At 44.7% G+C, this 26,656-nt stretch overlaps 1 protein-coding gene across 9 annotated transcripts in view; it reads left to right on the plus strand.

Annotated features, from left to right (window-relative positions):
- The first annotated feature begins 848 nt into the window (after positions 1-848).
- Positions 849-26,656, plus strand: part of DGKI (diacylglycerol kinase iota) — a 502,817-nt gene continuing 477,009 nt past the window's right edge. For 4 of the 9 annotated variants that reach the window (XM_070465231.1, XM_070465240.1, XM_070465234.1 and 1 more), the window contains exon 1: positions 850-1,286. In XM_070465231.1, coding sequence (XP_070321332.1) covers positions 892-1,286 — 395 coding nt within the window. In that variant the 5' untranslated portion in view covers positions 850-891. Of the gene's footprint in view, positions 1,287-26,656 lie in introns of all 9 variants that reach the window. The other 5 variants (XM_070465256.1, XM_070465264.1, XM_070465269.1 and 2 more) reach the window with 2 other exon arrangements.

Here is a 26,656-nt window from a genome sequence, read left to right on the forward strand (position 1 = left end):
GCAGGGTCCGGAGGGGTTGGAAGCCCCTCTTCCGGCGGCCGATCCTCTCCTCCCCGCTCTGCCGCCCGCGGCAGCACCCAGCGCTCGGTCCTCACTCTGCCTCCTGGTTCTCTCGGTGTTCCTACTTCGCTGAGTGGCCTGTGATCCGATTCGGTCTATGAACAGCTCTTCAGGAAGATCTTTCTATGTGTAAGGAAGGCTCTAGGCTGGGGGATTTAGGGATGAGGGGATCCCAGCCCATGTCCTGAGAGAGGAGGCAGGATTTTCGCCTGCATGTTAAACTTACCTCCTCCTCATCCCTAATTTACCCTGCGCACGAATTCTCTCCCAGGTTCGCACAGACCACGCGCGCGTTGCATTCCCCACAAGGTTTCCCGCGTAGGACGGCTTCTGCCGGGCTCCGCCGTGCAGGGTCGGGCAGCGGCGGTGGGGAGAATGCCGTCCCGGACAGCGGACGACAGGCATGGGGACGGGGACCAAGGTGGGCGCTAGCGCTCCCGGGCCGGCAGCCCGGGCAGGGTACCCCTCCCTTCCTGGTCTCCGTTTCCTCGTGTAATAACCAGGGCGCGGCACGGCGTCCTCCGAGTTTCCCTTCGGAGCTCTCCTCTCCTGCTGCCCCTGTCTGCGCGCCCAGCCGGGCAGCTCCTCACCCCCTCCCCCCTCAGCCCCCCGCCCTCTGTCCATGTCTCCGGCCACCCGACGCCTCAGCGCGGAGTTCAGGTGCGGCCGTGGCAGGTGCTCCGGATTTCGGAAAAGGCCAGAGGGGCGGGAGGGCGCGGGTGTGCAGCGGGGAGGGTGAGGGGAGGTGGAGGGAGGTGGCCTCTGATTGGTCGGGGAGGGGGAGTGGAGGCACGGAGTTTCCCACAATGCCCCGGTGCGGGGCCGCCGCGGATGGATGCTGCGGGAAGGGGCTGCCATTTGCCGCCCCTGCCAGCGGCGCGCGGACCTGCTTGCTCTCCTGCGGTGGCAGCAGCCGTCAGCGCCGACCGCCGGCCCGGCCTCTGCAGCGGCGGCGCCTCGGCTCCCTCTGCGGCCGCCGGAGCGGTCGCCATGAACCCCAGCTCCTCGGCGGGAGAGGAGAAGGGGGCGACGGGCGGCAGCAGCAGCAGCGGAAGCGGCGCCGGGAGCTGCTGCCTGGGCGCCGAGGGCGGCGCGGACCCGAGGGGCGCGGGGGCAGCGGCGGCCGCTGTCCTGGAAGAGCCCGGGGCCGCCGGCCCGAAAGAGAAGGACGAGGCACTGGAGGAGAAGCTGCGGAACTTAACTTTCCGGAAGCAGGTCTCTTACAGGTAGGCGCGCGAGCCTGGGGAACCGGGAGGCAGGTGCCTCTGCGGGGCGCGAGACCGGCTCTACGCCCTCGGAGAGGCGCTTCTTCGGACTGGGGGCATCTCTCGCGCGCGCTCTTTCTGCCTCTGTCTCTGCTTCTTCCTCCCCGTTCTGGGCTGTGTGTTCACTTCCCATCCCATCTTTCTGGGCTGGAGGGAAGCTACGTCTGCCAGGTTTCTCTCCGGAACTGGAGAGAAGACTGGTTCCCTGAGGTCAGAACAACAATAAAAATGCGTCTGTGTGTGTGTGTGGGGGGGGGGGGGGTGCACACACAAGTGCTGGCTTTCTTGAGAGAGGTCCTCGAAGTTGTCCCTAAGCCTGGGTCATCTTCACCCACTCCCCCTTCGTTCCCGATTTCACTGAGTGAACCTTTGGCACAGAGTTGATACTTGAGATCACAGACGGGCAGAAAAGAACAGCGCGGTACACTGGAGAGAAATCCTTATGGAAGTTGGTCTTGCTGCGTTGAGAATCTCTGTTTGTTCGTACGCAACTGGTTCCCAGTGGGGGGGGGGGGGGGGTCACATGTACACGTACTCTCTCCCTCTCTCTCGGGTGTGCCCAGAAGGACGACCTGGGGAGCCTGTTGGCACGCAAGGGGTGAGGGCAAGAATGGGGCCATGCTTGTGCCCAGCATGGGTGTATTTGCAAGACAAGGACAGTGTGGAATAAATGCCCCCAAATGATACTTTAAAAGACTACCCCACATTGTGTCAGGAGTCACAGATAAGAAAGGAGGATTCATTAAGTTCTGTTCCCTGCCCTGCCCACTCCCCCACCCCAGGCAAGAATAAAGATATTGATAGGTTTGGAGAGTTTGGGAGACTACCCTTACTGCTTGTTAATCTTAAAAGTTGAGGTGATAAACAAGCATAGAATTGCAAAGATGTTCACTTGCTCGGGCTCGGAGTATTTCTTGAAAAGAAAGCAAGGGACCCTCCTCAGTTTGAGTTAGCAGTCCTCTCCAGAAACCCATATAAAGTACTAAGGCTGTTACACCATGTGCTGTTATGTAAGCAAAAGCAGATGACAGAGGTGTGTGGGTTTGTGAGGATGTGTGTTGTATTTCTGGGGGCATGTGTGTGAATCACCGGGATCCCCACGGGCATCGCCTGGACTGGAGGACCCGGTCACTAGGGCATGTGCTCTGTCTAAGTATTTAGTCCTTGCAACTCCAAAACCATCTTCCTGGGGAAAGTGTTGCTCTCCTCTCCCTCAAGGGCATTTTTTCACTGTGCATTGAGGGAGTTTCCCACCTGACTTGCTCTTTTAGTTTCTCACGTAGATCAGGACAAAATGGATCTTTCTCTTGATATTTTTGGTTTCTAAAAATAGACAAGTGGTGGAGAGTGAGGCACCTCTGAGGAGGTAGGCTAGGACACAGGCAGTTCTACTTCCTAGCTAGGATGGCTTGTCTGGCCCTGAGGGGACCAGGGACTGCATTCAGCCTAATTTAGGAATTGTGAGTTGGAGGCTGTGGGGTGGTTGATTATATGAAACATATTGTGTGTCTGGGCTCCTGGGCCCAGAATCATTCCTGTGTCATTGGTATTCATCATCAGACTCCTCCTGGGTTGCAAAGCCAGAGTTTGCAAGGGAAATCATTTCAGTTTGCCTCTTGGCAGGAGTCATTTCCTGAGCCTCTCTCTCTTGGAAAAGAGTACTGTGTGGGACTGTGGCTTTCTGGGTTGCATGCTCACACATACATGTGTATGGGTGTTCACAGGCAAACACAGATGTAGACCCAGACAGTGTTTTTTCTGTAGAGAAAGAATAAGAGTGCATCTGCCTTACAGTCCACAGAAGTGGCTTCTTCCTTGTAAACATCATTTTTCCTTTTAAATGAAGCTTTACAGTCTCCAATTCAGGAAGCCTCCTGTATCAGCATCACCTCAGGAGGCTGGTTAAAGATGCCCACCACCCCACACTTTCAAAATCAAACTCTCCATGGGTGGGCATTTTTAATAGGCTCCTCAGGTGATGTGTACACACACTAATATCTGAAGACTGCTGCTTTGTGTTCCCCCCTCTACCAGAGGCAAGCAATTGATCTTTAAACTCATAATCCATGCTCAGCCAAACATGGTTTGCAGTCCCAAAATCAGAGGAAAGACAGAGAAGGGTAGGTATTCATCAGCATGTGTTTGTGCTGGTAACCTGGAGAGTGTCTCTATTTTGATGATGATGAGGATTTTTTTTTTTTTTTTTTTTAGAGACATGGTGAATGGGTGGTGAATGGTGTAACTATTCATCATGGAAGCCATTTATGCTGGACTCAGAATGGCAACCCACTCCAGTATTCTTGCCTGGAGAATCCCAGGGATGGGGGAGCCTGGTGGGCTGCCATCTATGGGGTTGCACAGAGTTGGACACAACTGAAGCGACTTAGCAGCAGCAGCAGATGTAGCTAGGCCTGGCCATTTCACTGGTGGGTTGATGAATGGTCTGTAAGAAAAGAGACTTTGACTGAAGTTGAGCATTGGCTCCTCACTGAGGACCAACCACATCACTTCACTTTTGGAGGGGTGGCACCCAAGGATGGTGACTGGAGAAAGATAATGGATGGGGGTCAAGAATACCTCACAGAATGGAATCTAAGTGAAAGGGTTGAGTTAGGGTGTGGAATATGGCCACGGTGTTAGGGGGATCAGTTGAGGTGGAGAAGAAGAGATTTGCAGGTGGTCAAAAATAAATATCTTTTGAAGAACATGGGTGTTTACAGAATGACATGACAGGAGAGAAGGGGGCTAGGGGAGAGGGTGTATGTGTGCGTGTGTGTAGGGGGTCTCATCTGCTCCTTCTGTTGCTAAGGAACATATAAGCTAGGGTTTAAAAATAAATGAGGAGTGGGTGGGCATATGCAATGACTCCTGTCTTTTTAGGAACCAGAGCCCTTTGCAAAAACCTTTAAATAACCATTTCTGGAGGCAGATTATTCATTTTGCTTGACTTTTACTTTGTTAAGTAAAATAAACTCCTTTCTATACCCCTCGATTTCCCCTCATTATCTTCTCTTTCTTTTTTTGGGAACCTTTTTTCCCATGAGCATTTTTCCTTTATTTCACATTCTGCTCCCCTAGAGCAAATAGTCTCTGTAGACCATAAAGCTGAAGGCTTTAGAAGGCAGTGCAAGTGAGCTGGTACTTTTCTGTTAAAATTACTACTTCCTTTTTCTTTGCAAATTATGGTACTGCAACAGATACATATGTGCCAATGACTATATAATGTGTAGGAACTGTTTTTTTAACCACTGTAAGAGTTCCCATTTAAGTCAGTAAAACAACAACAACAAAAAATCTTGTAGAAACACACAGGGGGAGGGGAGGAAAGGTAGCTGATGTTCACTGTCGGTTGTGTACCAGGAATGGCACTGAATTTATCCTGTTGTTCAGTCGCTCAGTTGTGTCCAACTCTTTGAGACCCCATGTCAGGCTTCCCTGTCTTTCACTGTCTGCTGGAGTGTGCTCAGACTCTTGTCCACTGAGTCAATGATGCCATCCAACAATCTCATGTTCTGTCTTATTTACTCTTCACGACAGTCATGATGTGATTATTCAGTTCAGTTCAGTTGCACAGTCATGTCCGACTTTTTGCAACCTCAGGGACTGCAGCATGCCTGGCTTCCCTGTCCATCACCAACTCCCGGAGCCTACTCAAATTCATGTCTGTCAAGTTGGTTATGCCAGCCAACCATCTCATCCTCTGTCATCCCCTTTTCCTCCTGCCCTCAATCTTTCCCAGCATCAGGGTCTTTTTAAGTGAGTCAGTTCTTTGCATCAGGTGGCCAGAGGATTGGAGTTTTAGCTTTAGCATCAGTCCTTCCAATGAATATTCAGGACTGATTTCCTTTAGGATAGAATGGTTGGATCTCTTTGCAGTCCGAGGGACTCTCAAGAGTCTTCTCCAACACCACAGTTTGAAAGCATCAATTCTTTGGTGCTCAGCTTTCTTTATAGTCCAAATCTCACATCCATATATGACTACTGGAAAAACCATAGCTTTGACTAGATGGACGTTTTTGGCAAAGTAATGTCTCTGCTTTTTAGTATGCTGACTAGGTTGGTCAGAGCTTTTCTTCCAAGAAGCAAGCGTCTTTTAATTTCATGGCTGCAGTCACCATCTGTGGTGATTTTAGAGCCTCCCAAAATAAAGTCTCTCACTATTTCCATTGCTTCTCCATCTATTTGCCATGAAGTGATGGGACTGGATGCCATGATCTTAGTTTTCTGAATGTTGAGTTTTAAGCCAACTTTTTCACTCTCCTCTTTCACTTTCATCGAGAGGCTCTTTAGTTCTTCACTTTCTGCAGTAAGGGTGGTGCCATCTGCATATTTGAGGTTATTGATGTTTCTTCCGGCAATCTTAATTCCAGTTTGTGCTTCATCCAGCCTGGCATTTTGCATGACATACTCTGCATATAAGTTAAATAATCAGGGTGACAATATACAGCCTTGATGTTCTCATTTTCCTATTTGGAGTCAGTCTGTTGTTGATATGATTATGGTTATTTCTATTTTATAAACAAACCTAAGGATTAGAACTTGGGTAAGAGACAGAATTTAAACCCAGATCGGACTCTAAGTGACATTTTCTTTAGACCCCATCCTTCTCCCCTAAACATTCACTTCTGTTTTGAATGTGTCCCTTGGATGTCTGTGTTCATATGAATGTAAGCTATTCTTTTACCTCTTCCATAGTGTACCACAGGTCATTATTTATTATCTCTTGTATAATTTATTCTTTGGATTGTGTCCCTTTGGCCATACAATTTTAAGGAACTCCTCTACTGTTTCAGAAATAGAAATGAATCTAAATTCACGATCACCAGAAAATACATTGGTTTTGCTTCTGAGAACAAAACCACCTACATGACACCTGCTATCTCTGAAGATCTCCATGTTAAGAGTTTTATATGACTTTTAATAAAATCTACACAGGCGTTGTGTAGGTGAACCTTGATCCAGGGAAGAGGTGGCCTGTCTGTGCATCTTTGAGCAGCACAGAATAAATGATCAAGTGTGATTTTGTTTGTTGGGAAGACTGGGCAGTTACTGTTACTTATGAGATATTAATGCCTATGCTTCAGTTTCTCTATTTATAAACCTGGATGGTGATATCAGACCCTCCTGAAAGGGAATTTGGGGTATGAGATAAAAGTCACAAGGAGCATTTAGCTTCTTATATTGCATGGTGAAAATGGTTCTATTATTCTTTACATGTTGATAAGAAGACAGTATTTCCATTTTGAGTATTGCCTTGCAACACAACATTGTGATGTTAGGAAAGACTGTTGGCATGTTGAAAGCTGAGTAGGAGAACATGGACCTTGTTTTTCCTTGCATGGGAATGTATAGAGTATGGGGGAAAGTTTTCTTTTCCTGAATATCAGTACATAGCATCCTCCTTTGTAAACCACTTTTATTTATATTTATTTTTGTCTGTGCTTCACATACTTGTTTGATATTTAGAGGCTTCTGGATTAGGTAAAACTTTGGTTCTAAGTTACTGTTTCCTTCCTCAACAATTACTAAGGACATGGCTAAACTTTCTCCATGAGGACATACACTAGGCAAGCTTGCGCTTGAACCACTGTCCAGAGTACTTAATCTGCTCTAGCTGATCTTTTCAAGGCTTGGTTTTCACATGGCAGAGTGGTTACAGTCCTGCGGCATCAGGGTCAGATGCAGAAGTGGATGGGAGCTTTGCTGGTGTTTATTTCTGCTCTGGCACCAGCAATGTTGCCTCGCAGGGTCAGATTTAGTTAGACTAGAGCTAATTCTTTGGAACTTGTTACTTTTTAAAAAACTTTTTATTTTATATTGGAGTATAGCCAGTTAACTATGTTGCAATAATTTCAGGAGGACAACAAAAGGAGTCAGCCTTACATATGCATGTATCCATTCTTCCCCAATTCCCCTGCTATCCGGGCTGCCACATAACACTGAACAGGGAACACTTTACTTTCTAATCTGAAAAAATAAGGACTCCTCATGAGGGCCCAGGCTAGCTGCATCTTCCAGACTCTTCTGGGCTGGAATCTGGAATACACATTCCTTACGCAGCCTTGAGGTGTCCTTGAAGTGGGTTCAGAAGCACTTACCCTGAGACGAGAAGTGTCCAAACCGTTTCCTACATGTTGGGCTATGTGACATTTGCTTTCTTACAAGGGTTTGCATTGGATAACATGGATCCTGATTATTTTTTTCTGAGACCCTATAATGGTAGTTTCAGCACAGTATTTACTGCATTAATGTGGAATGTGAATGGGTAGCTCAGGGAAGAAGGTAAGGGGCAGAGTAAAAATCTGTTAGGCTTTTTATGTTTCTTTGAAGTTGAATTTGCTCAAAATCATTATAAAAATGGACTAATTTCAAAGTGTTTGAACTGGCTGTAACTGAACTTTTGAAATTGTTTGAACTGGTTGGAATGTTATGCCTATTGCAAGGCATAACAGACCAGCACATTACAGAAGGAGATTAACAGAAGAAAAACTCCCAAGTTGGCTCTGTTTGCAGATGACGCTCCCCAAACTCATCTCTGGCTTGTTCTCCAGACACACTCCTTGTGAGGCTTGAGCTCAAGAGGGTCCACTTTCTGTGGTTCTCTCCTGTCCTCACATGATGCTTTCAAACTGTGTTTAGGGCTGAGTTGTAATTTTCTGTCCTGGGAATTAGACTAGGATTTGAACCTGGCACGTTCTAGCTGACCTTGGGAATGTTACGTCACCCCTTTGAGGCTCACGTGGTAATAGTAATGCTTCTCTTAGAAGTTTGTTTTAGGAGAATTAAATGAGTGATTTTATGGTGAGAACTCAGCACAGTGCCTTGCACAGTGCCTGGTGCAGAGTTAACTTTAAATGTCTATTTAGGCCCTCATTTTGGTTTATAATATATAGAAAATATCCTGGAAACATGTACATCAAACCATCATCATTAGTTACTTTTGGAGAGTAGGATCTTGGTTGGAGAGCCAAGGGGATAATACACTTCTGTGTCATTAGAATTTTTCATATATTTCTTTTGTAATTAAAAATGAAAGAAATATTGAAAAAAAAAAGTCTTACTCTTCCCTGCTAGGTCGTGAGCTCCTTTGAGGATGGAAATTGCACCTTATCATTGGAATCTCTGAATCCTGTTCTTATTGCTCAGTAGGTGTTGGATAAATATTTATTGAATGAATGAATTTAATTGCCTTCTTTAAATAAGCTACTATGTTATGTGCTCCCTGTCCATCTCAACTGTGGTTTTTACCCTTTCTACTCAGAGAAGCATCTGCCTTTTTCTCATTTACACTTTGTCCAGCTTCCCAGGACTGTTTCTGTTTACAGCTTCCTGTGTGAGTACCTGGGCCAGCCATTTAGCCAGCTGTTGGAGGCTGGAGAGGGTGGCAGAATATCTTGCTTAACCAGCTATTTGCAGCTTGTCACAGAAAAGGCCTTAATTTGCCTTCTGAGTAGCACTAATTAGCTCTCCGGCTCTCTGTCTGTCTCATCCTTTTCCAAGGGGCATTATTGATTTTCTCCTTAGGGAATTTTCTGTTGACTTTTCCTTCTCTGAGTAGAACTTAGAAAGATGGGTGCCCCACGTTTTCGGCATCTGCACTGACCGTGGGCCAGCCAGCCTGAAGTTACCCCCATGGTTTCTCTGCTGTGTTACCTTACTCACTCTCTCCTCCCAGCTCTCTGGACTGACTTCGGATGGAAAAGTTATTTTAGGAAGAATTCCTCAATCAACTTTGTGGCTCTAAACTGAACCTCTGTTTTGTTTTTAACGCATTTAATCCCAAAGTCTTTGAGAAAGTACCAGCTACTTTTTATTCACATAACATATAAAGCACATGAAGATTGACTGGTGAGTTTTCTAACACCCATAGTGTTCAGAGAGGTGGCATGAGTGCTGTTTGGCTAATTTTAGGAAAAAAAAAAATTAACCCATCAGAGATGTGTGTATTGGTTGGGGGAGGGGGCTATGGTTGGGTAGAGGTGGGAAGAAGGACCTTTGCAGATTAATTTTAGTTCTTTCCTTCCAGCCCTTTGTGAGTTGTTGAAGTGGAGTGAGTGCTGGGTTTTTTTTTTTTTTAAGGCAACAGCTCTTAGGTGGGGACTTCTGGAGTTCTTGTGCCCAACTTCCATGAGATTTGCTCCAGTGGAGAATGGTCTTTTAGGTTTTTCAGACTCATAAATAATGCTCTGATATGGAACAAATTCTGATTTAAGCTATAATATTAATGGTCTGGCTTTTGTTAGAGGGGGAGACATTCAAAGCTTAAAAACAGTAGCAATTAAACTGCAGTCAGCTCTTCTCCTTCTTCTTCTTCAGTTCCTTGAGAGTCAGAGTAAAGTAGTGGCTGACAGCCCTGACTCTGGAGCCCTACCTCTTTGGATCAGATCGCTGCCTCTGCCTCCTGTGGGGCCGTGGACAAGTTATTTAACCTCCCTGTGCCTTAGTTTCCCTGTCTAATGGTAATGTAATAGTCTCTACCTTGTGTGACTATTTGAAGGCTAACTGATAACGGTCTCTGTAACAAAGAAAGCAGCGTGAGTGTGTTTATTAGGGTGGTATCAGCCATACTTATGTCCAACAAAGGACCAGATTTTGTTTTTTATTCTTCATAATATTGAACATTCATCGAATGTTGATAGCAAGTGATAAAATTATTCAGATAATATGAAAATGAGATTGATTATACACTTTAATTTACAGATTTTGACATTCAGGGCGGGTAGAGAATATGTCCTTTTTCTTTCACAACTTATTAAAAACTAGTTCACCCTTCCTGGAGGATGTGAAGGCTGCTTCCGAGTGCTCTGGAAATCGGATCAGGCAGAAGGCCAAGGTCGGAGAAGACAGGCGCAGTGAGCAGAATGATCAGGGGGCAGTAGCCCACAGCCCAGCTGCCATCTGGGAGCAGGAAGCCAGCCGTGGAGGGAATGGGGGTCTCAGAGCTTTGTAGTGTCAGGAATAGATATGCAGATAAAGGCAGAGGTGCTAGAAACAGAGTTGTCGCCAAGGACCCCAGGACAGAGGTTATCCATCTTCTGGCCTGACTGGATGATGTCTTCTTTGTGTCTGCAGACAGTAGCTGGCCACCGTGTCCTGGCAGGGAGAGAAAAAAGCTTCCTAGGGGCAACCTGTCCTGGATTATTTCAGAAATGGAAGACTCAGCCTTCTGGCACATGTTGTCAATTATCTCAGGCAGACCAAATAGCAGATTTTATTTTATTTTTTTAATTTTAGAAGATTATTAAATATTTGTTGAGCAAATAAAACTGGCTCAGGATGTTGAGGTAAGTATTGAGGAAGTAAATCCACTTTTTCTTTTCTTTGAAAAGCAGTTTAATTGCTTTTGTGCATCTTGAAGATCTTCAGGAAATAGCCAGAAGATAGACTTCTTGCATGGTCCAAAGAACATTTTAAAATGTGTCCTTCTTTTGTATATAAGATGTCAAAATTCTGTGGAAAAATTAATTTTTGTTTCAAAAACACTTGAAAACAATTTGTTTAAAGATTTTTAAAAAATTATTTATAACACCAAAGACATTTCATATTGAGGTATAGCTGGTTAACAATGTTGTGACAGTTTCAGGTGACTCAGCTAAACATATATATGTATCCACTCGTCCCCCAAACTCCTCTCCCATCCACGCTGGCACATAACCTTGAGCAGAGTTCCACGTGCTTTACAACAGGTCTTTGTTGATTATCCATTTTAAATAGAGCAGTGTGTACATAACCTTCTCAAAGTCCTTAACTATCCCTTCCCCCCAGCAACGTAAGTTCGTTTTCTAAGTCTGTGAGTCTCTTTCTATTTTGTAAGCTCATTTATATCATTTCTTTTTAGATTCCATATATGAGGGATGTCATGTGATATTTCTCCTCTGTGTCTGACTGACTTCACTCAGTATGACACTGTCTAGGTCCGTCCATGTTGCTGCAAATGGTGTTTTTCATTCTTTTTAATGGCTGAGTAGTAGTCCATTGTATACATGTACCACATCTTCTTTAAAGATTTTTTTTTTTTTAAAGAGCTTCATGTAAGCTTAACTGGAAGCTTTTGGAAAGGGTCCCATGTATCACTTTGAGATAAACTTCTGGAACAGTCTGCTAACTGAAAGGACTGTGTTCGCATCCTTGTCCTGTACATGACAGGGTTTCAGGCTCTCTCAGAGAGAGCACTTCCTGCAGAGGTTTTTGAGAAGAGAGCCTGATTTAAAACAGTTTCTTCCTTTTAAATTGGCCCCTCTCCGGCAATAAGCTGTAGTGTATTTTTGGTTTTCTCCAGTGGGGAAACACTGTCCTCAGCTTCTGAAGTTAGAAAGAAAGCAGAGGAACGCTGAACCCCAGAAGCTGTAGAAAGTCGTCTTCCCTGGCAGAATGAACACCCAGAGGGCCACCTGCTTTCCCCAAGCACCCTGCCTCTCCTCCCAGTGACCAAAAAGCAACACATCAGTGTTCTTGTCTTTCCCAGCAACCTCTGATAGACTGTTCCCCACGTCCGCAGGGGCAGCCTATATACTTCCAAAGGTCTGGTGAAGTGTAGCTAAGAGAAGGAAAAAGCTTTTCTTCATTCAGATTTGGACATGTGTACATGCTCAGTCGTTCAGTCATGTCCAACTCTTTGTGACCCCTACGCCAGGCTCCTCTGTCCATGGTATTCTCCAGGCAAGGATCCCGGAGTGAGTTGCCATTTCCTCCTCCAGGAGATCTCCCCTACCCAGGGATCGAACCTGTGTCTCCTGCATTGGCAGGTTTTTACCACTGAGCCCTTTGGGGAGCCCTCAAATTTGGACTGCACGTATTAGTTTATTCACATACCTACTTGTGTGACTATTAATCAGTTCAAGTTACTGATTTTATGAAATGCTTAATCTGTGCCAAGAGCTGGTAAACATTTTAGAGTAGTATGTCATTGAACTTTGAGTTAAGTAGCCCTGGAGAAGGGAATGGCAATCCGCTCCAGTATTCTTGCCTGGAGAATTCCATGGACAGAGGACCCTGGTGGGCTGCAGTCCACGGGGTTGCAAAGAGTTAGATACGACTGAGCAAACACTTAAGTAGGGCCTATTATTTTTTCCATTTTACAGATGAAGACATGGGGACTTAGAGTGTAAGCTACTTGCCTGGGGTCACAAAGCCACTTAAATGGCAGAGTTTAGATCTATGCCTGTAGTTACTTATTGCTTCTCTAATACAGTTTTTCAGCCTGGTTCTTTTTCACCTGTTTCCATTTCCTGTGTACAAATAATCATATTTCCACCATCTCGTAGCTTATTAGACCAAAATCCCCTGAGAGGAGAGAGCTGTGTGTTTCATCTTAGTGTGCACAAGCAGTCTTGACATAGAAGAAGGTCTTAACAAAGGTTGATGGGCTAAGAAAACAAGAATTCCTTTCCTGTTCAAGCATGGACTCAGCTCTGTGAATAGCTCTGTGCTACTGACAATGTTAAGAAGGCCAAGGTTGAGCTTTCCTTGGTGGTTCTTTTTCAAACTATATGCATTTTCCATTGCATGAATTGAGGACAAATCCAGTTTCCTGGGGCCAGGAAGTGATTTGTAGGGGTTATATCCTGGAACTCCCTGATTCCACCCCCAGTATAAGATCTTATGGGTTGTAATCAGAGTGGAACTTGAAGGGAGGTGGGTAATACAATACTTGGGGTGAAGAATTTAGGAACAATTCATTTGTACTTTGTATGGGCAAAATGGCATACTAGGTACCATTTGATTTTTTTAAAAAATATCCAAAGAAGAGTCTTTTGCCTTTAACTAAAGGGCCTATTCAGGCTTCAAGTTCTTGCAATACAAGTTTCTCCATAGCAGCATACTTTAGAATTCATAGGTATATCTGTGTGCGTAGTTACAGACCCCTAGAAAGTTCCAAAGGATCAGTTAAAAAACCTGAGTCATTCTTTCACATTTGAAGAAAACCTTCAGAATTTCTTAGCAAAATAAATCTCGAGTTCAAAAATAAACGTCAAGCTATTTAAAGATTAAAACAGAAGCTTTCTATGAGCCGGTACAGAATTATAACAAGATCTAAGGGATTTTTTTTTTTTCTACAAAAGACAAATTTCTGGAGATTTCTTAAATTGTTAATACTGACTAAATTTAGGTACATATAATAAAGATGTGTGTGATGCTTTTTTAGAGCTTTACCATTTAAAAACTGCTTTCACATAATTGATCTAATTTTACCTTCCAAACAGGTAGAACAGGTATTGTTTCCAGAACCCCTGTACAGTTCAGAAAGCAGGCATGGCCGTAAGCACCTGCCCTAGAGCCACATGCCAGCCACAGGCACTACCAGGCTCAGCCTGGTTTTTGCATCTGAAGTCCCATGTTCCCTTCCCTTCAGCACCCTGCATCCTCCCACTGCTCTTTGGAAAGATGGTTCTCAATATTTCCCCCTCGTTAATCTTACTGACTTGATCTCAGTTGTTCATTGTGATGAGCAAAGTTGCACTCCACCGCTGGCTAGCATCCCAAATCTGTGTCTCACTGACGAGGACAGTGACCTCATTGTCATTCTCATGACTCCCCCTCTTTTAAGGGAAAACCATACAGTGACACCACCGGTGTGATGGTAGACGTTTCATACTCTTCCTCCTGGGGCGGGGGCGGGGGGAAGATAGAGAACTTTGCAGGCTCTTCCCTTGCATTAGTTGCTAAGCAGCAGCCATTTCATTGTAAAGGAGATTCGGCTAAAGTAATGACATAGGTATTCCCAGAATAGCATTTCATTTTTACAGCAACTGCATTTCATGTCTCCATATAGCATATGCTCAGTGATTTTCAGAGGAGAAATAGGCGCCTCAACACATTTGTTGAATATATGGAGAAAATTCAGTAGAGCTGATCACCTATTAGCCACATTCCTACATCCTGTGATTAAGAGTGAGCAGTGATTTTAAGGATGAGGAAGCTCGACCACCGAACAGGTATGCTTTTTGAGGCCATATCTGATGTGAACTGATAACGTCTTGATGGAATGCTCTGGAGAGTTGGCAGTTCTGTTATTTGGAGTAATATGGCAGAGAGCAAACTGTGATTGCAGCCAAGGGCTTGGATCTAGGCCAAGATCTCATTGTATTAAGATTTTTGTTGGCAACCCAAGACCCTTAAGATGAAGACAAAGGACAAGTCATGGATAGGTTTTCGTTGCTTTAAACTTTGCGCAGTATTTTCTAAATTTTCCGCAACTGCCACATATTCTATTTGAAATCAGCATAAATGTTTTTAACTGAAAACATAAAAAAATGAAGGCAAAAAAAAGTATTTTACAAAACTAACACATATCGTGGAGAGTATCTGGACGAAGGGTGGGGGGTAGAGGAAGATATTGAATGACCTGATAAATGTGTATGTGAAAGGGGAGATTCTGAGCACAAAGTTGGCAGGTGGTCTGTTTCTTCTGGTTGTCCTGGCTTTAATTTGGCAGGCTGCGTGGTGCACGCGTGGGAGATCATGATCCTGCCTTTTCAGGCACTTCCGCCATCTCTGTTGTAGCTCAGACAGTGGAGAAACTTGTATGTCTCTAGACAAGGATTTTGTCTCCTGAGCACTGCTTCCTAGGACTTATTAAGGGAGCGAAGTTTTCTGTTTTCTAAGAGTGCACTGCACACCACCACCCCTTAGTCCCTCTCCCCAGGCCATTTGGGAGAAAGTCCCTTTTTCCAGGAGGAGATGGAATGCCTGGAAGCCGATCTTTAACTTCCAGTAAATTGTCCTCCTATTTGTGGCAGTGTACCTCTTCCAGGAACTAAAAGTCATGTTCGGAAGAAATAACACATGGGTGAATCCACAAATGGTGAACAGTTATTCCCACTGAGGTGCTGGATTCTGTAGCGTGGTTGTTTTCATCATTTCTCCGACAATTAGTGCTTCTCATATATTTCACTGTGGGCTTCTGATGACTACTCGAAATGGCTTTGGTGAAGCGTCTCTGGTGTTATAGGAACTCCTTATTCACTTGGGAGAATCAAGTCAAGCAGGACGGGGGAGGAGAGGACTAGACTAAAGTCGTTGACGTCCTGGCCTGAACTATAGAGAATTCAGATGCTAAGTGTCTCTCAGTAAAGTGTATCTGGGAGGTGCTCAGTGGTGTGCTCTCAGCACTGCTGATGGTGTATCAATAGTAATAATAGCTGAGGCTTTACTGTGTGTGCCAGGAACTGTGCTGAGTGCTTTACCTATTTCTTTCAGGTCATTCTTACAGCAGTCTTATGAGGTAGGTGTGATTACTGTTTCGTTTTACAGAAGCAGAAAGTCAGGCACAGAGGAACAGCTCAGGGTCTCACAGCTGATGAACACTGGATATAAATGCCAAAAGAACTCCCCGGCTAGTGCACGTAAGAACTCCGCTGGGCCAGGGACTTCCCGGTGGTCCAGTGGTTGAGAATCCACCTTTCAGTGCCGGTGACATGCATTTGATCTCTGGTGGGCGGTGTGGGGGGGGCTAAGATCCACACGCCTCGGGTCAACTAGGCCTGTGCTCTGCAACTAGAGAAACCCCTGTGCAGCAAATAGAGGAAGCCCCGAGATGCAGGGAAGACCCAGTGCAGCCAGAAAAAAGGAAAGAGTACTCTGGGCTATATCCCAGTGTAAGTTTATGCCTGTACCCTGTTTGCCTGGGGAGTTGTCTCCACCCTGTTGTGTGCAGGGGTGTGGGATTGGGCATTGCAGTGCCTGGCTCTGAGCCATGGAAACCAGTGAGGTCTTTGGGAGCTGCTGTAGCTGATTCCCCTCACCACCCTGATTCCTCCTTGGGACATGGGGCATGAGCTTGGACACCAGACTCTTCCACCTCACCTCTTAAAGGGCTGTCAAAGGAAGTGCCACTTTGTTCATTTCCATCAGTGGCCCCGTAGGGCGGTTCCTCCTGCCCTGGTTCCTGTCCTTTTCAAGCAGGAATCACCAGCCTTTCTCCTGAACTGTGATCTATCCAACATCTTCCCAATGAAGTTCCTTTTTGTTTCCATTAACCAGGGTTGGTTTCTATTGTTTGAAGCTTAAAAAAAAAAACAAAAAACCTAACTGACAAAATATCTTTGCAACTGGTCTACCAGCCTCTATTGGCAAGTATCTTCCATGTCAGTTCTTGGCTACATTAGGGCTATCCCACTGGTCAGATTAATGGGTTTCCCCGGTGGCTCAGTGGTAAAGAATCTGCAGCCGATGCAGGAGACAAGGATTTGATCCCTGGATTGGGAAGATCTCCACTCCAGTATTCTTGCCAGGGAACTCCCATGGACAGAGGAGCCTGGTGGGCTACAGTGCAGGGGGGGTCACAAAAGAGTTGGATACAACTTAGCAATTAAACAAGAACAATTGGTTATATCTAATTGTTAGAAAGTTTTGTTATAGAAAAAAACTAAAATATTATCATTTTATGTATATTTAGCATGAATTAGATACTTTGTGCCTCTGTTTTGATTGTTCTCTTAAATATCCAAACTCTCTGAGTTAGTTATTTCTATTATACAGATGAGGACACTGAATCTTACAGAGAAGAACAAGTTTGCTTCAAGTCAGAGAGGTGTTAACTTATGGAATCAGGATTTAGACTCAGTCCGAGGTCACCCAAAGCTCGCATTTTTTCCTATTATACCATGCTGCTTTTGTATTAAGTCCAAAACGGACTCCTTTATTTCTTACTTACTAGTATGACAGTTTCACTTCTGGGAAATAGTCAGGATAATTCTCCCTCTTTTTCTGTATGATAGGCCTTCAAATATTTGAAGTCGGGTATTACATTTTTCTTTAACCTTCTTTCCTTCAGACTAAACCATCTCTACTTTTATTTTTCCTTTATCTTGTATCAAAGGTGATTTTCAGTCACCTTCATGGTTCTGGATATTCCTAATTTGGGAGCATACTGGTTTATCCATGGCCTTTTTCATAAGAGTTGAGCAAGTGGGACTTCCCTGGCAGTCCAGTGGTTGAGACTGTGTGCTCCCAATGCAGGGGAACTAAGATCCCCCCTGCCTCCTGGTGTGGCCAAAAAAGAAGAAGAGAATTGAGCAGTAAACTGGACATGTGGTCTAACCAGGGCCACCGCTAGCGAATAGGATGTCTTTGTTAGAGTTAGAAACAGGTCCAAGTCTGAGTGAACAAATGAGCAAGTGAACCTCTTTTACTCCTGAGCTCTGTCGGCCCATGAACTAGGACTTAGCATGTGGTGGGTGGTACTTTGGCTGGATTTCAGTCTCCGCGTGACCCTTCCTGCAGTAAACCATCTGCACAAGTATAGGTATGGCTTTGGGGGACTTAGTTCCCTTGTTGTCGCCATTGTTTGCCACGAGTATATGGATTAGCCTGGGTGCAGGCCAATTGCTGTAAAACTCATTTCAAAAGCCAAATTTCCAGACTGCCAATTCAACAAATTACTGATGACATTTCCATAGTTTTGCTTAGGTTGCAGACATTTCACTTAAGATTCGTCATTTCGGTTTGGCTAAATGTTTATTTGGCACGTTTTATATTTACTTCAGACACCAGACACTTCTAGAACGTTCCCGATTCCTCCTCCTGCCCTCCCTTTATTTCTTTCTTCTTTCCTAAATAAGAGAGGGGAAGCTCTCTCTCTACTATTTACTGTTATCTCCATTTTTCAGACTTTATGCCTGCACTGCCCTTCTCTGGGCCCTGCTGCTGCTGGACAGATGCCTGTGTCCAGCTCTTCTAAAACTGGCTTAAGCTATTTGTCTGAGAGGTTTAGGTGAGCTTTGTTTTAGTGAGTTGACACAGAGCTGATAAAGAAGTCCATCTGTACTTTGGCTAAACCTATATTTGGTGGTCAAGGAGATCGCTTATTTTATCCAGAAGAGAACCTTTTGCTGTTTTAGGTAGGGTTGTTCAGTATGGTGGACATGAGCCATGTGAGTCTATCAAGAGAAAATAAATTAAATTTGAAATCCAGTTCCTTGGTCACACTCCCTGCACATTAAGAACTTATTTGCCATAGGTGCTAGGACCCATGCTATTGGACAGTATGGATGCAGACCATTTTCATCACTGCAGAAGGTCTTATTGAATGGCACTGTTTTGAGGGATTAGTGTCAAAGCACTAATTTATCAGAACTACAGAAAAACCTCCAGCTTATCATCCTTTAACAACAACCTTGAATGGCACGTTTCTTGAATTAAGATGTCTAATTCCATGATTAAGAAATTACATTTTAGGGGCTTTCCTGGTGGCTCGGTGATGAAGAATCTGCCTACCTGACCTAGGAGAATCCTACATGCCTTGGAGCAACTAAGCCCGTGCACCACAACTGCTGAGCCTGTGCTCTGGAGCCCGGGAGCTGCAACCACCGAGCCCGTGTGCCGTGACTACTCGGGTCTGTGCACCCCGGAGCCGCTGCTCTGTGACAGGAGAAGCCACTACAGTGAGAAGCCCATGCACTCCTAGAGCGGAGCCCCTGCTCGCTGCAACTGGAAAAGAGCCCACACAGCCACAAAGACCCAACACAGCCTAAATAAATAAAAAAAATTATGTGTGTGTGTGTGTGTGTGTGTGTGTGTGTGTGTGTTAGGGCTTCCCTGGTGTCTCAGATGGTAAGGAATCTGTGTGCAATGCAGGAGACCCAGGTTCAATCGCTGAGTTGGGAAGATCCCCTGGAGAAGGGAATGGCAACTCACTCCAGTATCCTTGCCTGGAGAATCCCCATGGACAGAGGAGCCTGGAGGGTTACAATCCATGGGGTCACAAAGACTCACTCATGGCAGAATGACTAACACTTCCACTTCAGGAAATAAAGTTACACTTAGAGGTGCAGCTAGGTAGGAGAGAGCACTGTAGACAGAGTAAAAGAGAAAGGCATTCTGGCGGATCCCCATCAGCCTGTTGTCCCCATCAGCCTGCTTGTCATGTGTCCCTCCCCTCCTCACTACAGTGGTGACTGATTTCCCTAACAGTAGAGATGGGAAGTTTGTCTTCGTTTCCTTTGCAGACTGCATCTGCCTCTGCCTTGCCAGACATACAGGGCTCTGTGTGGGAGTGAACGTGTGACTTTAGGGTACCTGGCTGTTTTGTCATCGAAAGTATCAGTACTTAGCTCAGCACTAGTTGCATCTGGGGGCAGAGTGAAGGATATGGAGAGAGCAGTGCTGATTCTCTACAAGTAGATCCCTGAAATTCGGGCAAGGGCGTGGCCCAGGATACAAGGTGTAAACTTGGACGGTGGACATGTAGCTTCAGGTTCTGTCTGTGTCATGGAAAGCACTCAGTATGCCCTGTTTTAGTCTTAATGTTAGTTCCCATTATGTTCAATAAATATTTATTGTACATTCAGCAGAGAGACATGGAAGTAAAAGCCTGGATTTAAACCTTTCATGTGGCTCACCTGGTTCCCACAGGAAAGACCTTAGAAAGCTATGAGAAGAGCTTCAAGGACAAAGCAAAAGCCCCAGGAGAATCCTTATGTGTTTGCGTGGATTCTCTCTGGTGTTTGGAACTGCCAATACTGCACACAAGGGTGTTCTAAAAATAACCCGGGTAATGTGCATCTTCTGCCGAAGGGAGTGAGACAATTTCTGAGGATGATGAGAAATGGAAAAGGGGAGAAGCTTTAGAAGATGAGAAGCGAAGTACATGAATCTCAATGGTCTCTGAGGCTCTCCCACGCACTGAGTGCTTTCTTTGAAGTCTTGATATTGAAAATCAAGAAAAAGTACCAAAAAAAAGTGTCACTGGGAGAAACATTGGGTTTTTCTCACCTATGTTGTATAATCCAAGCGGTTCCCTGGACAAAAAAAATGTACCTGTTTGATAAGAATAGTTATGGGATGCTCATACTGTTTATAGAAAACAGATGGGGAAAAAGTGGAAACAGTGACAGACTTTATTTTCTTGGACTCCAAAATCACTGTGGACAGTGACTGCAGCCACAAAATTAAAAGACACTTGCTCTTTGGAAGAAAAGCTATGACAGACCTAGACAGTGAATTAAAAAAGCAGAGCCATCACTTTGCCAACAAAGGTCCATATAGTCAAAGCTATCGTTTTTCCAGTAGTCATGTACAGATATGAGAGTTGGACTATAAAGAAGACTGAGCGCTGAAAAGTTGATGCTTTTGAATTGTAGTGCTGGGAAAGACTCTTGACAGTCCCTTGGACAGCAAGGAGATCAAACCAGTCAGTCTAAAGGAAATCTACCCTGAATTCTCAATTGGAAGGACTGATGCTGAAGCTGAAGCTCCAATACTTTGGTCACCTGATGTGAGGAGCTGACTCACTGGAAAAGATGGTGATGCTGGGAAAGATTGAGAGCATGAGGAGGAAGGGGTGACAGAGGATGAGATGGTTGGATGGCATCACCAACTTAATGAACATGAATTTAAGCAAGCTCCCTGAGATACTGAAGGACAGGGAAGCCTGGTGTGCTGCAGACCATGGGGTCACAAAGAGTCGGAGGCATTTAACAACTGAACAACAACAGTGAAGCACAATTTCAAGCCCTCTGCCAGGAATCCGAAGTTAAACAATGTATCATTTCTCCCTTAAAATTGGTTCAATTTGCTTATAACTTATTGGGGAAACAAAAACTGCTTTGAGTGCCTACTGTATGCTAAATACTATGCTAGAAATAAAAGAGAAATAAGAACCTTTGTTATCAAGAATTTATGGTCTAGGCAGAGAGAGGAAGTGATTTGATCTGAAACAATACAGATAGATAAACACAGAGTTAGAAGGATGTTTGGGGCAAGGTGAGGGAGGCCAGAGGAAGGGTTTGACAGAGATCTTTTAGAATAGATGATGGTTAAATGTGCCCTGAAGAAGGAAGAGGAGATAGCTGGGTAGAGATAGCTAAGTAGCTTTGTTCACCAATTCAATGCAGAAAACATGCCTTAAGTTCTTTTTTTAAAAATTAAGTTTTTTGAAGTATAGTTGGTAAGGAATCTGTTTGCAATGCCAGAGACCCAGGTTTAATGCCTGGGTCAGGAAGATCCCCCGGAGGAGGAAATGACAACCCACTCAAGTATTTTTGCCTGGAGAATCCCATGGACAGAGGACCCTGGCAGGCTGCAGCCCATGGGATCGCAAGAGTCTGACATGACTTACTTTAGTAATTAAACCACCACATAGTTGATTTACAGTATTGTGTCAATTTTTGTTATACTGTAAAGTGATTCAAATATATATACATATATGTATATACACATTCACTTTCATATCCTTTTCCATTATCATTTATCACAGGATATTGACTAGTTACCTGTGCTATGCAGTTGGACTTGTTTAGCCATTCTATATATAATAGTTTGCATCTGCTAATCCCAAAATCCCAATCTATTCCTCCCCTACCCCCTCCCCCATGGCAACCACAAGTCTGTTTTCTTTGTCTGTGAGTGTTTCTTTTTGCAGATAGGTTCATTTGTGTCATATGTTAGATTCCACAAGTAAGTGATATCATATGGTATTTGTCTTTATCTTTCTACTTACTTCATTTAGTAGGATTATCTCTGGGTCCATCCATGTTGTTGCAAATGATGTTATTACCTTTTTTATGGCTGGGTAAATTGATGCTTTTGAACTATGGTGTTGGAGAAGACTCTTGAGAGTCCCTTGGACTGCAAGGAGATCCAACCAGTCCATCCTCAAGGAGATCAGTCCTGGGTGTTCATTGGAAGGACTGATGCTGAAGCTGAAACTCCAGTACTTTGGCCACCTCATGTGAAGAGTTGACTCACTGAAAAAGACCCTGATGCTGGGAGGGATTGGGGTGTTATGCCCAATGTCCGAATCCCCGAGCGGGAAGAGAGAAGACTTCCAAGACAATGCAACTAGCAAAAAGGAAAGTTCATTGCTGACTCGAGTCAGGGCTCCTGCTGCATCCAACGCAGTGGTGTGGGGTCAGAGAGCCCCGAGCCCAAGCTGTTACCCAAATTTATAGGGTGTGCATAAGCAGTTGGTAGCTGGCTTAAGCGGATTGGTTACATGTTTGCAAAGCAATTTTATTGGTACAAACTTTCGCAGGCTTTTTTCAAACTTGGGCGTTCGCGGGCTTTTCAGCTCCCCCCTGATAGATTCCCTTTGTTTCTTACTGGGCGCATATTGATTGGCTGGCTCCAGGTGGCCTGATGGGGGTAGGGAATCTTACCATTTTGGGGGAAGCCGAAACTTAGGTCTGGGCCGCCTGTCATGGTGTTAGCCTTGGCAGCCTCACTGGGGCAGGAGGAGAAGGGGACGACAGAGGATGAGATGGCTGATGGCATCACTGACTCGATGGGCATGAGTTTGAGTCAACTCCGGGAGTTGGTGATGGACAGGGAGGCCTGGCGTGCTGCGATTCACAGGGTCACAGAGAGTCGGACACGACTGAGCGCCTGAACTGACTGAGTACTCCATTATATAAATATACCACATCTGTCAATGGACATTTATGTTGTTTCCATGTCTTGGCTGTTGTGAATAATGCTGCTATGAAAATAGGGGTTCATGAATATATCCCAAGTTTTAAATGGCAAACTAGAAGCAGAGTCTCAAACACAGTCCATTTATTTTTAATCTCTTATAAGCAGCACCCTCACATTGATCATTTGAAGTTTTTGAATGAGGGAAGCTTTAAACGGGTTCTGCTACCTGGAAATCCATGCATAAAGGACTTTAATTAAGAGTTATGTCTACTCCATCCTTGTTAGACATCAGCTTCTTGGGTAAAGGTAAACAGCAGGCATGCAGTGATGGACGTGATCATGTCTGGTGGTAGGAACACAAAAGAGGAGAGAGTGGTTAGTCTTGATTGGAAGATGTTTTCTTGGAGTTTGAAGGAAGAGATGGGACACAGGAAGGCAGGTCTGGAAGACATTCGGGCCACAGGAATTGAACAAGAAAGGACTCCGTGGGTAGAAATGCATGAATATTTGGGAAGCAGTTTTGCTTTATGCGTGGAGGTATGTAGTAGAAGTTTAGATCAAGAAGATAAATTGCATGCTCATTACAGAAGACCTGGAAGGCCATCAGAAGAATTCGGGTTTTGTAGTTATTAAATAATAGAAACCTATTGGAAGTTTTGGGGCAGAGAGTTGACTTCGTACCCAAAGGTGAGGAAGTCCTCCCTGGATTCATTGCCAGGGACCCTTGTGGAGCCACTGTCAATACTGCCCTGCCTCTCAGCATCTAGACTGGGCGAGAGCTTCCCTTCCTCCCCCAGGACATGAAGAGTGAAGGGAGACCCAGTGGCCATGGCATCTCAGAAGCCTCTGGGACAATTGGAAGGAGGAAGGAGAGTGACTCTAAAATTCATGAGAGTTTGAGAAAGGAGAAAGGAAAAAAGAGAATGTGGGATGTCCTCAGAGTCTGAATGCAAACTCATTTTTACATAAAGTAGTGTAATACATGGTTAGATTTGATGTCATTCATTAATACTTTAGCTAAACAACCTTGTGTTAAGTTCAAAGCAGTGACTACACAGAGAACTTGAGAACTGGGCTTGCCTCTAAGCTGGGGACTTCCTCTCTAATCTGTTTGGAATAACTCTCCACATTAACATCATCTTTTTTTTTTTTTTTTTTATGAAGTGGAATGTTTTATCCCCCAGATTCCAAGAGCTGGAAATCACTGCACAAATTAATGGAGAAATCTGTGTTCTGAATGTATTAGAAAATAGTCGTCAAGCAGCTTAAATGTTGCTCCCTGTCAGAGGGCTGTGTTCCTGCCCAACACTATTACATGAATGGCGATTGGTCAGACCAGTTAATACAAACACAGTTAATTTTGCAGCTAGGAAAGATTGGTTTTTGCTGCAGACTGTACACTCCTTTCAGACCTAATCTTCAGTAAATGGAGTGCAGCATTGTGGTTGAAAGTCAGTGTGACCAATTCAGTCCCCTGGCTCTCACGCCTGTTCCTGGAGCATTAGGATGATGTCCAGCTTATACTCTGCATTATGTACGTTGCATTGCAATACCCGAGAACTTGCTTGTGCCCTGCATTTTGGAAAATCATCATTTTTCTCATATAAATGGAAAATAGAGGAAATAGAGTAGAAGAGGGAGCCACTTGGAGATCAAAGTAATATTAACATGCAAGGAAAGAATAGGATCTTGGCTCCAGGCCACCCAGAGTGATGAGCACTCTTGGGCTCACAGACCCACGTGAGCTGTCTGGAGGGGAGAATGCAGCCTGCAGACTAATTTCAGGGTTGAGATTAGGACCCTCTCTTTACTTTCCAACCACATTAAGTTATTCTTAATGTAGCGACTACCATGCAGTGTCACCATTCTGATTTACTAAACTCTAAGATGCAGAACCTCCTTCTCTGTTCTGTGTTACTTAGTGAAGCCAATTTTTTAGTACACAAATGTTCATCACAGCTTTATTTGTAACCACTGTAAACTGGAAGCAACCCAGTGTCCATCAACATGAGGAGAGAAATAAATCCCAAAGTCAGTTTTGTTTGACATGAAATGTACTACTTGCAGTTTCCCCCCCTCCAATAGCTTTCATTCAAAAATATTTACCATCATGCCCTAGATTAAACAAGGCATAAACAAAATTAAAAACTACAAATAGGTTAATGTGTCCCTGTCCATTCACATTAGAAACTAGTACTACCTGCTTCAGAATGTGTGTGTGTGTGTGTGTGTGTGTGTGTGTGTGTGTGTATGAGTGTAAATGGGGTTTGCTTGTTTACGTGTCACTTACTAACTCTCCTATAGGCCTCATTCTCTGCAATCCCCAGTGTCGTCTTCTGAACAGTGAGGCTGGTGATGCCTCGTACGCAGCATAATTATTGAATATATTCATTCCATTCTTGAATGGAATGATGAATGTACCCTGTACACTGTAAGTGAGGTGAAGTGAAAGTCGCTCAGTTGTGTCTGACTCTTTGCAACCCCATGGACTACAGAATTCTCCCCATGGATTCCATGGAATTCTCCAGGCCAGAATACAAGAGTGGGTAGCCTTTCCCTTCTCCAGGGGATCTTCACAACCCAGGGATCGAACCCAGGTCTCTCACATTGCAGGCAGATTCTTTTCCGGCTGAGCCACAAGGGAAGCCCAAGAATACTGGGGTGGGCAGCCTATCCCTTCTCCAGGGGATCTTCCTGACCCAGGAATCGAACTGGGGTCTCCTGCATAGCAGGTGGATTCTTTACCAACTGAGCTGTGAGGGAAGCCCTCTAAAGTCTTATATAAATGCCGGAAATGGCTACTCTGCCACGGTGCTGAATTGCGCATGTGCATCTGCCATGGGCTGATGTGAAGACCTTGTGAATGTCTCAGGGCAGTTCGGTTTCTTCATGATGGCCCTGGAGCTTTTGTCTGCTAAGGGTGCATGTCATTGTGGAGATGTGCAGATGTGGGTTTGTGAGGGTCAGCCGGCTTTTTGTTTAGTTTTAAAATATAGCACAGGCTTCCCTGGTGACTCAGTCTGTAAAGAATCTGTCTGCAATGCAGGAGACACGGGTTTGATCCCTGGGTGGGAAAGATCCTCTTGAGAAGGAAATGGCAACCCACTCCAATATTCTCGCCTGGAAATCCCATGGACAGAGGAGCCTGGTAGGCTATAGTCCCTTGGGTTGCAAAGAGTCGGATACAGTTTAGCAACTAAACCACCACCAAATATAAGACATATTTAATCAAAGTAATCCTGCAGCCATGAAATTAAAAGACGCTTGCTCCTTGAAGAAAAGTTATGATCAACCTAGACAGCATATTAAAAAGCAGAGACATTACTTTGCCAACAAAGTTCTGTGTAATCCAAGCCTTGGTTTTTCCAGTAGTCATGTATGGATATGAGAGTTGGACTGTAAAGAAAGCTGAGTGCCGAGGAGTTGATGCTTTTGAACTGTGGTGTTGGAGAAGGCTCTTGAGAGTCCCTTGGACTGCAGGCAGTTCCAACCAGTCCATCCTAAAGGAAATCAGTCCTGAATAATCATTGGAACGACTGATGCTGAAGCTGAAACTCCACTCCTTTGGTCACCTGATGTGAAGAGCTGACTCATTTGGAAAGACCCTGATGCTGGGAAAGATTGAAGGCAAGAGAAGGGGATGACAGAAGACGAGATGGTTGGATGGCATCACCGACTCAATGGACATGAGTTTGAGCAAGCTCCGGGAGTTGGTGATGGACAGGGAAGCCTGGCGTGCTGCAGTCCATGGGGTTGCAAAGAGTCAGACACGACTGAGTGACTGAACTGAACTGAATCCATAGTGTGGATTAATACGAGCCTCATAGTTAACTAGAACTGCAGGCTATAACCTAGCCCAGCTGTTCCTTTCTCCCACTCTCTCCTGTACTCTCATTTCCCCAAAGCTGCTGTGATACGTTAGATGTTTCCAGTGTAGTCTACATTTATGTTTTTAATAATATGCCACTGAGTACTGT

Source organism: Odocoileus virginianus, chromosome 1, assembly GCF_023699985.2.
Source record: "Odocoileus virginianus isolate 20LAN1187 ecotype Illinois chromosome 1, Ovbor_1.2, whole genome shotgun sequence".
Classification (NCBI taxonomy): domain Eukaryota; kingdom Metazoa; phylum Chordata; class Mammalia; order Artiodactyla; family Cervidae; genus Odocoileus; species Odocoileus virginianus.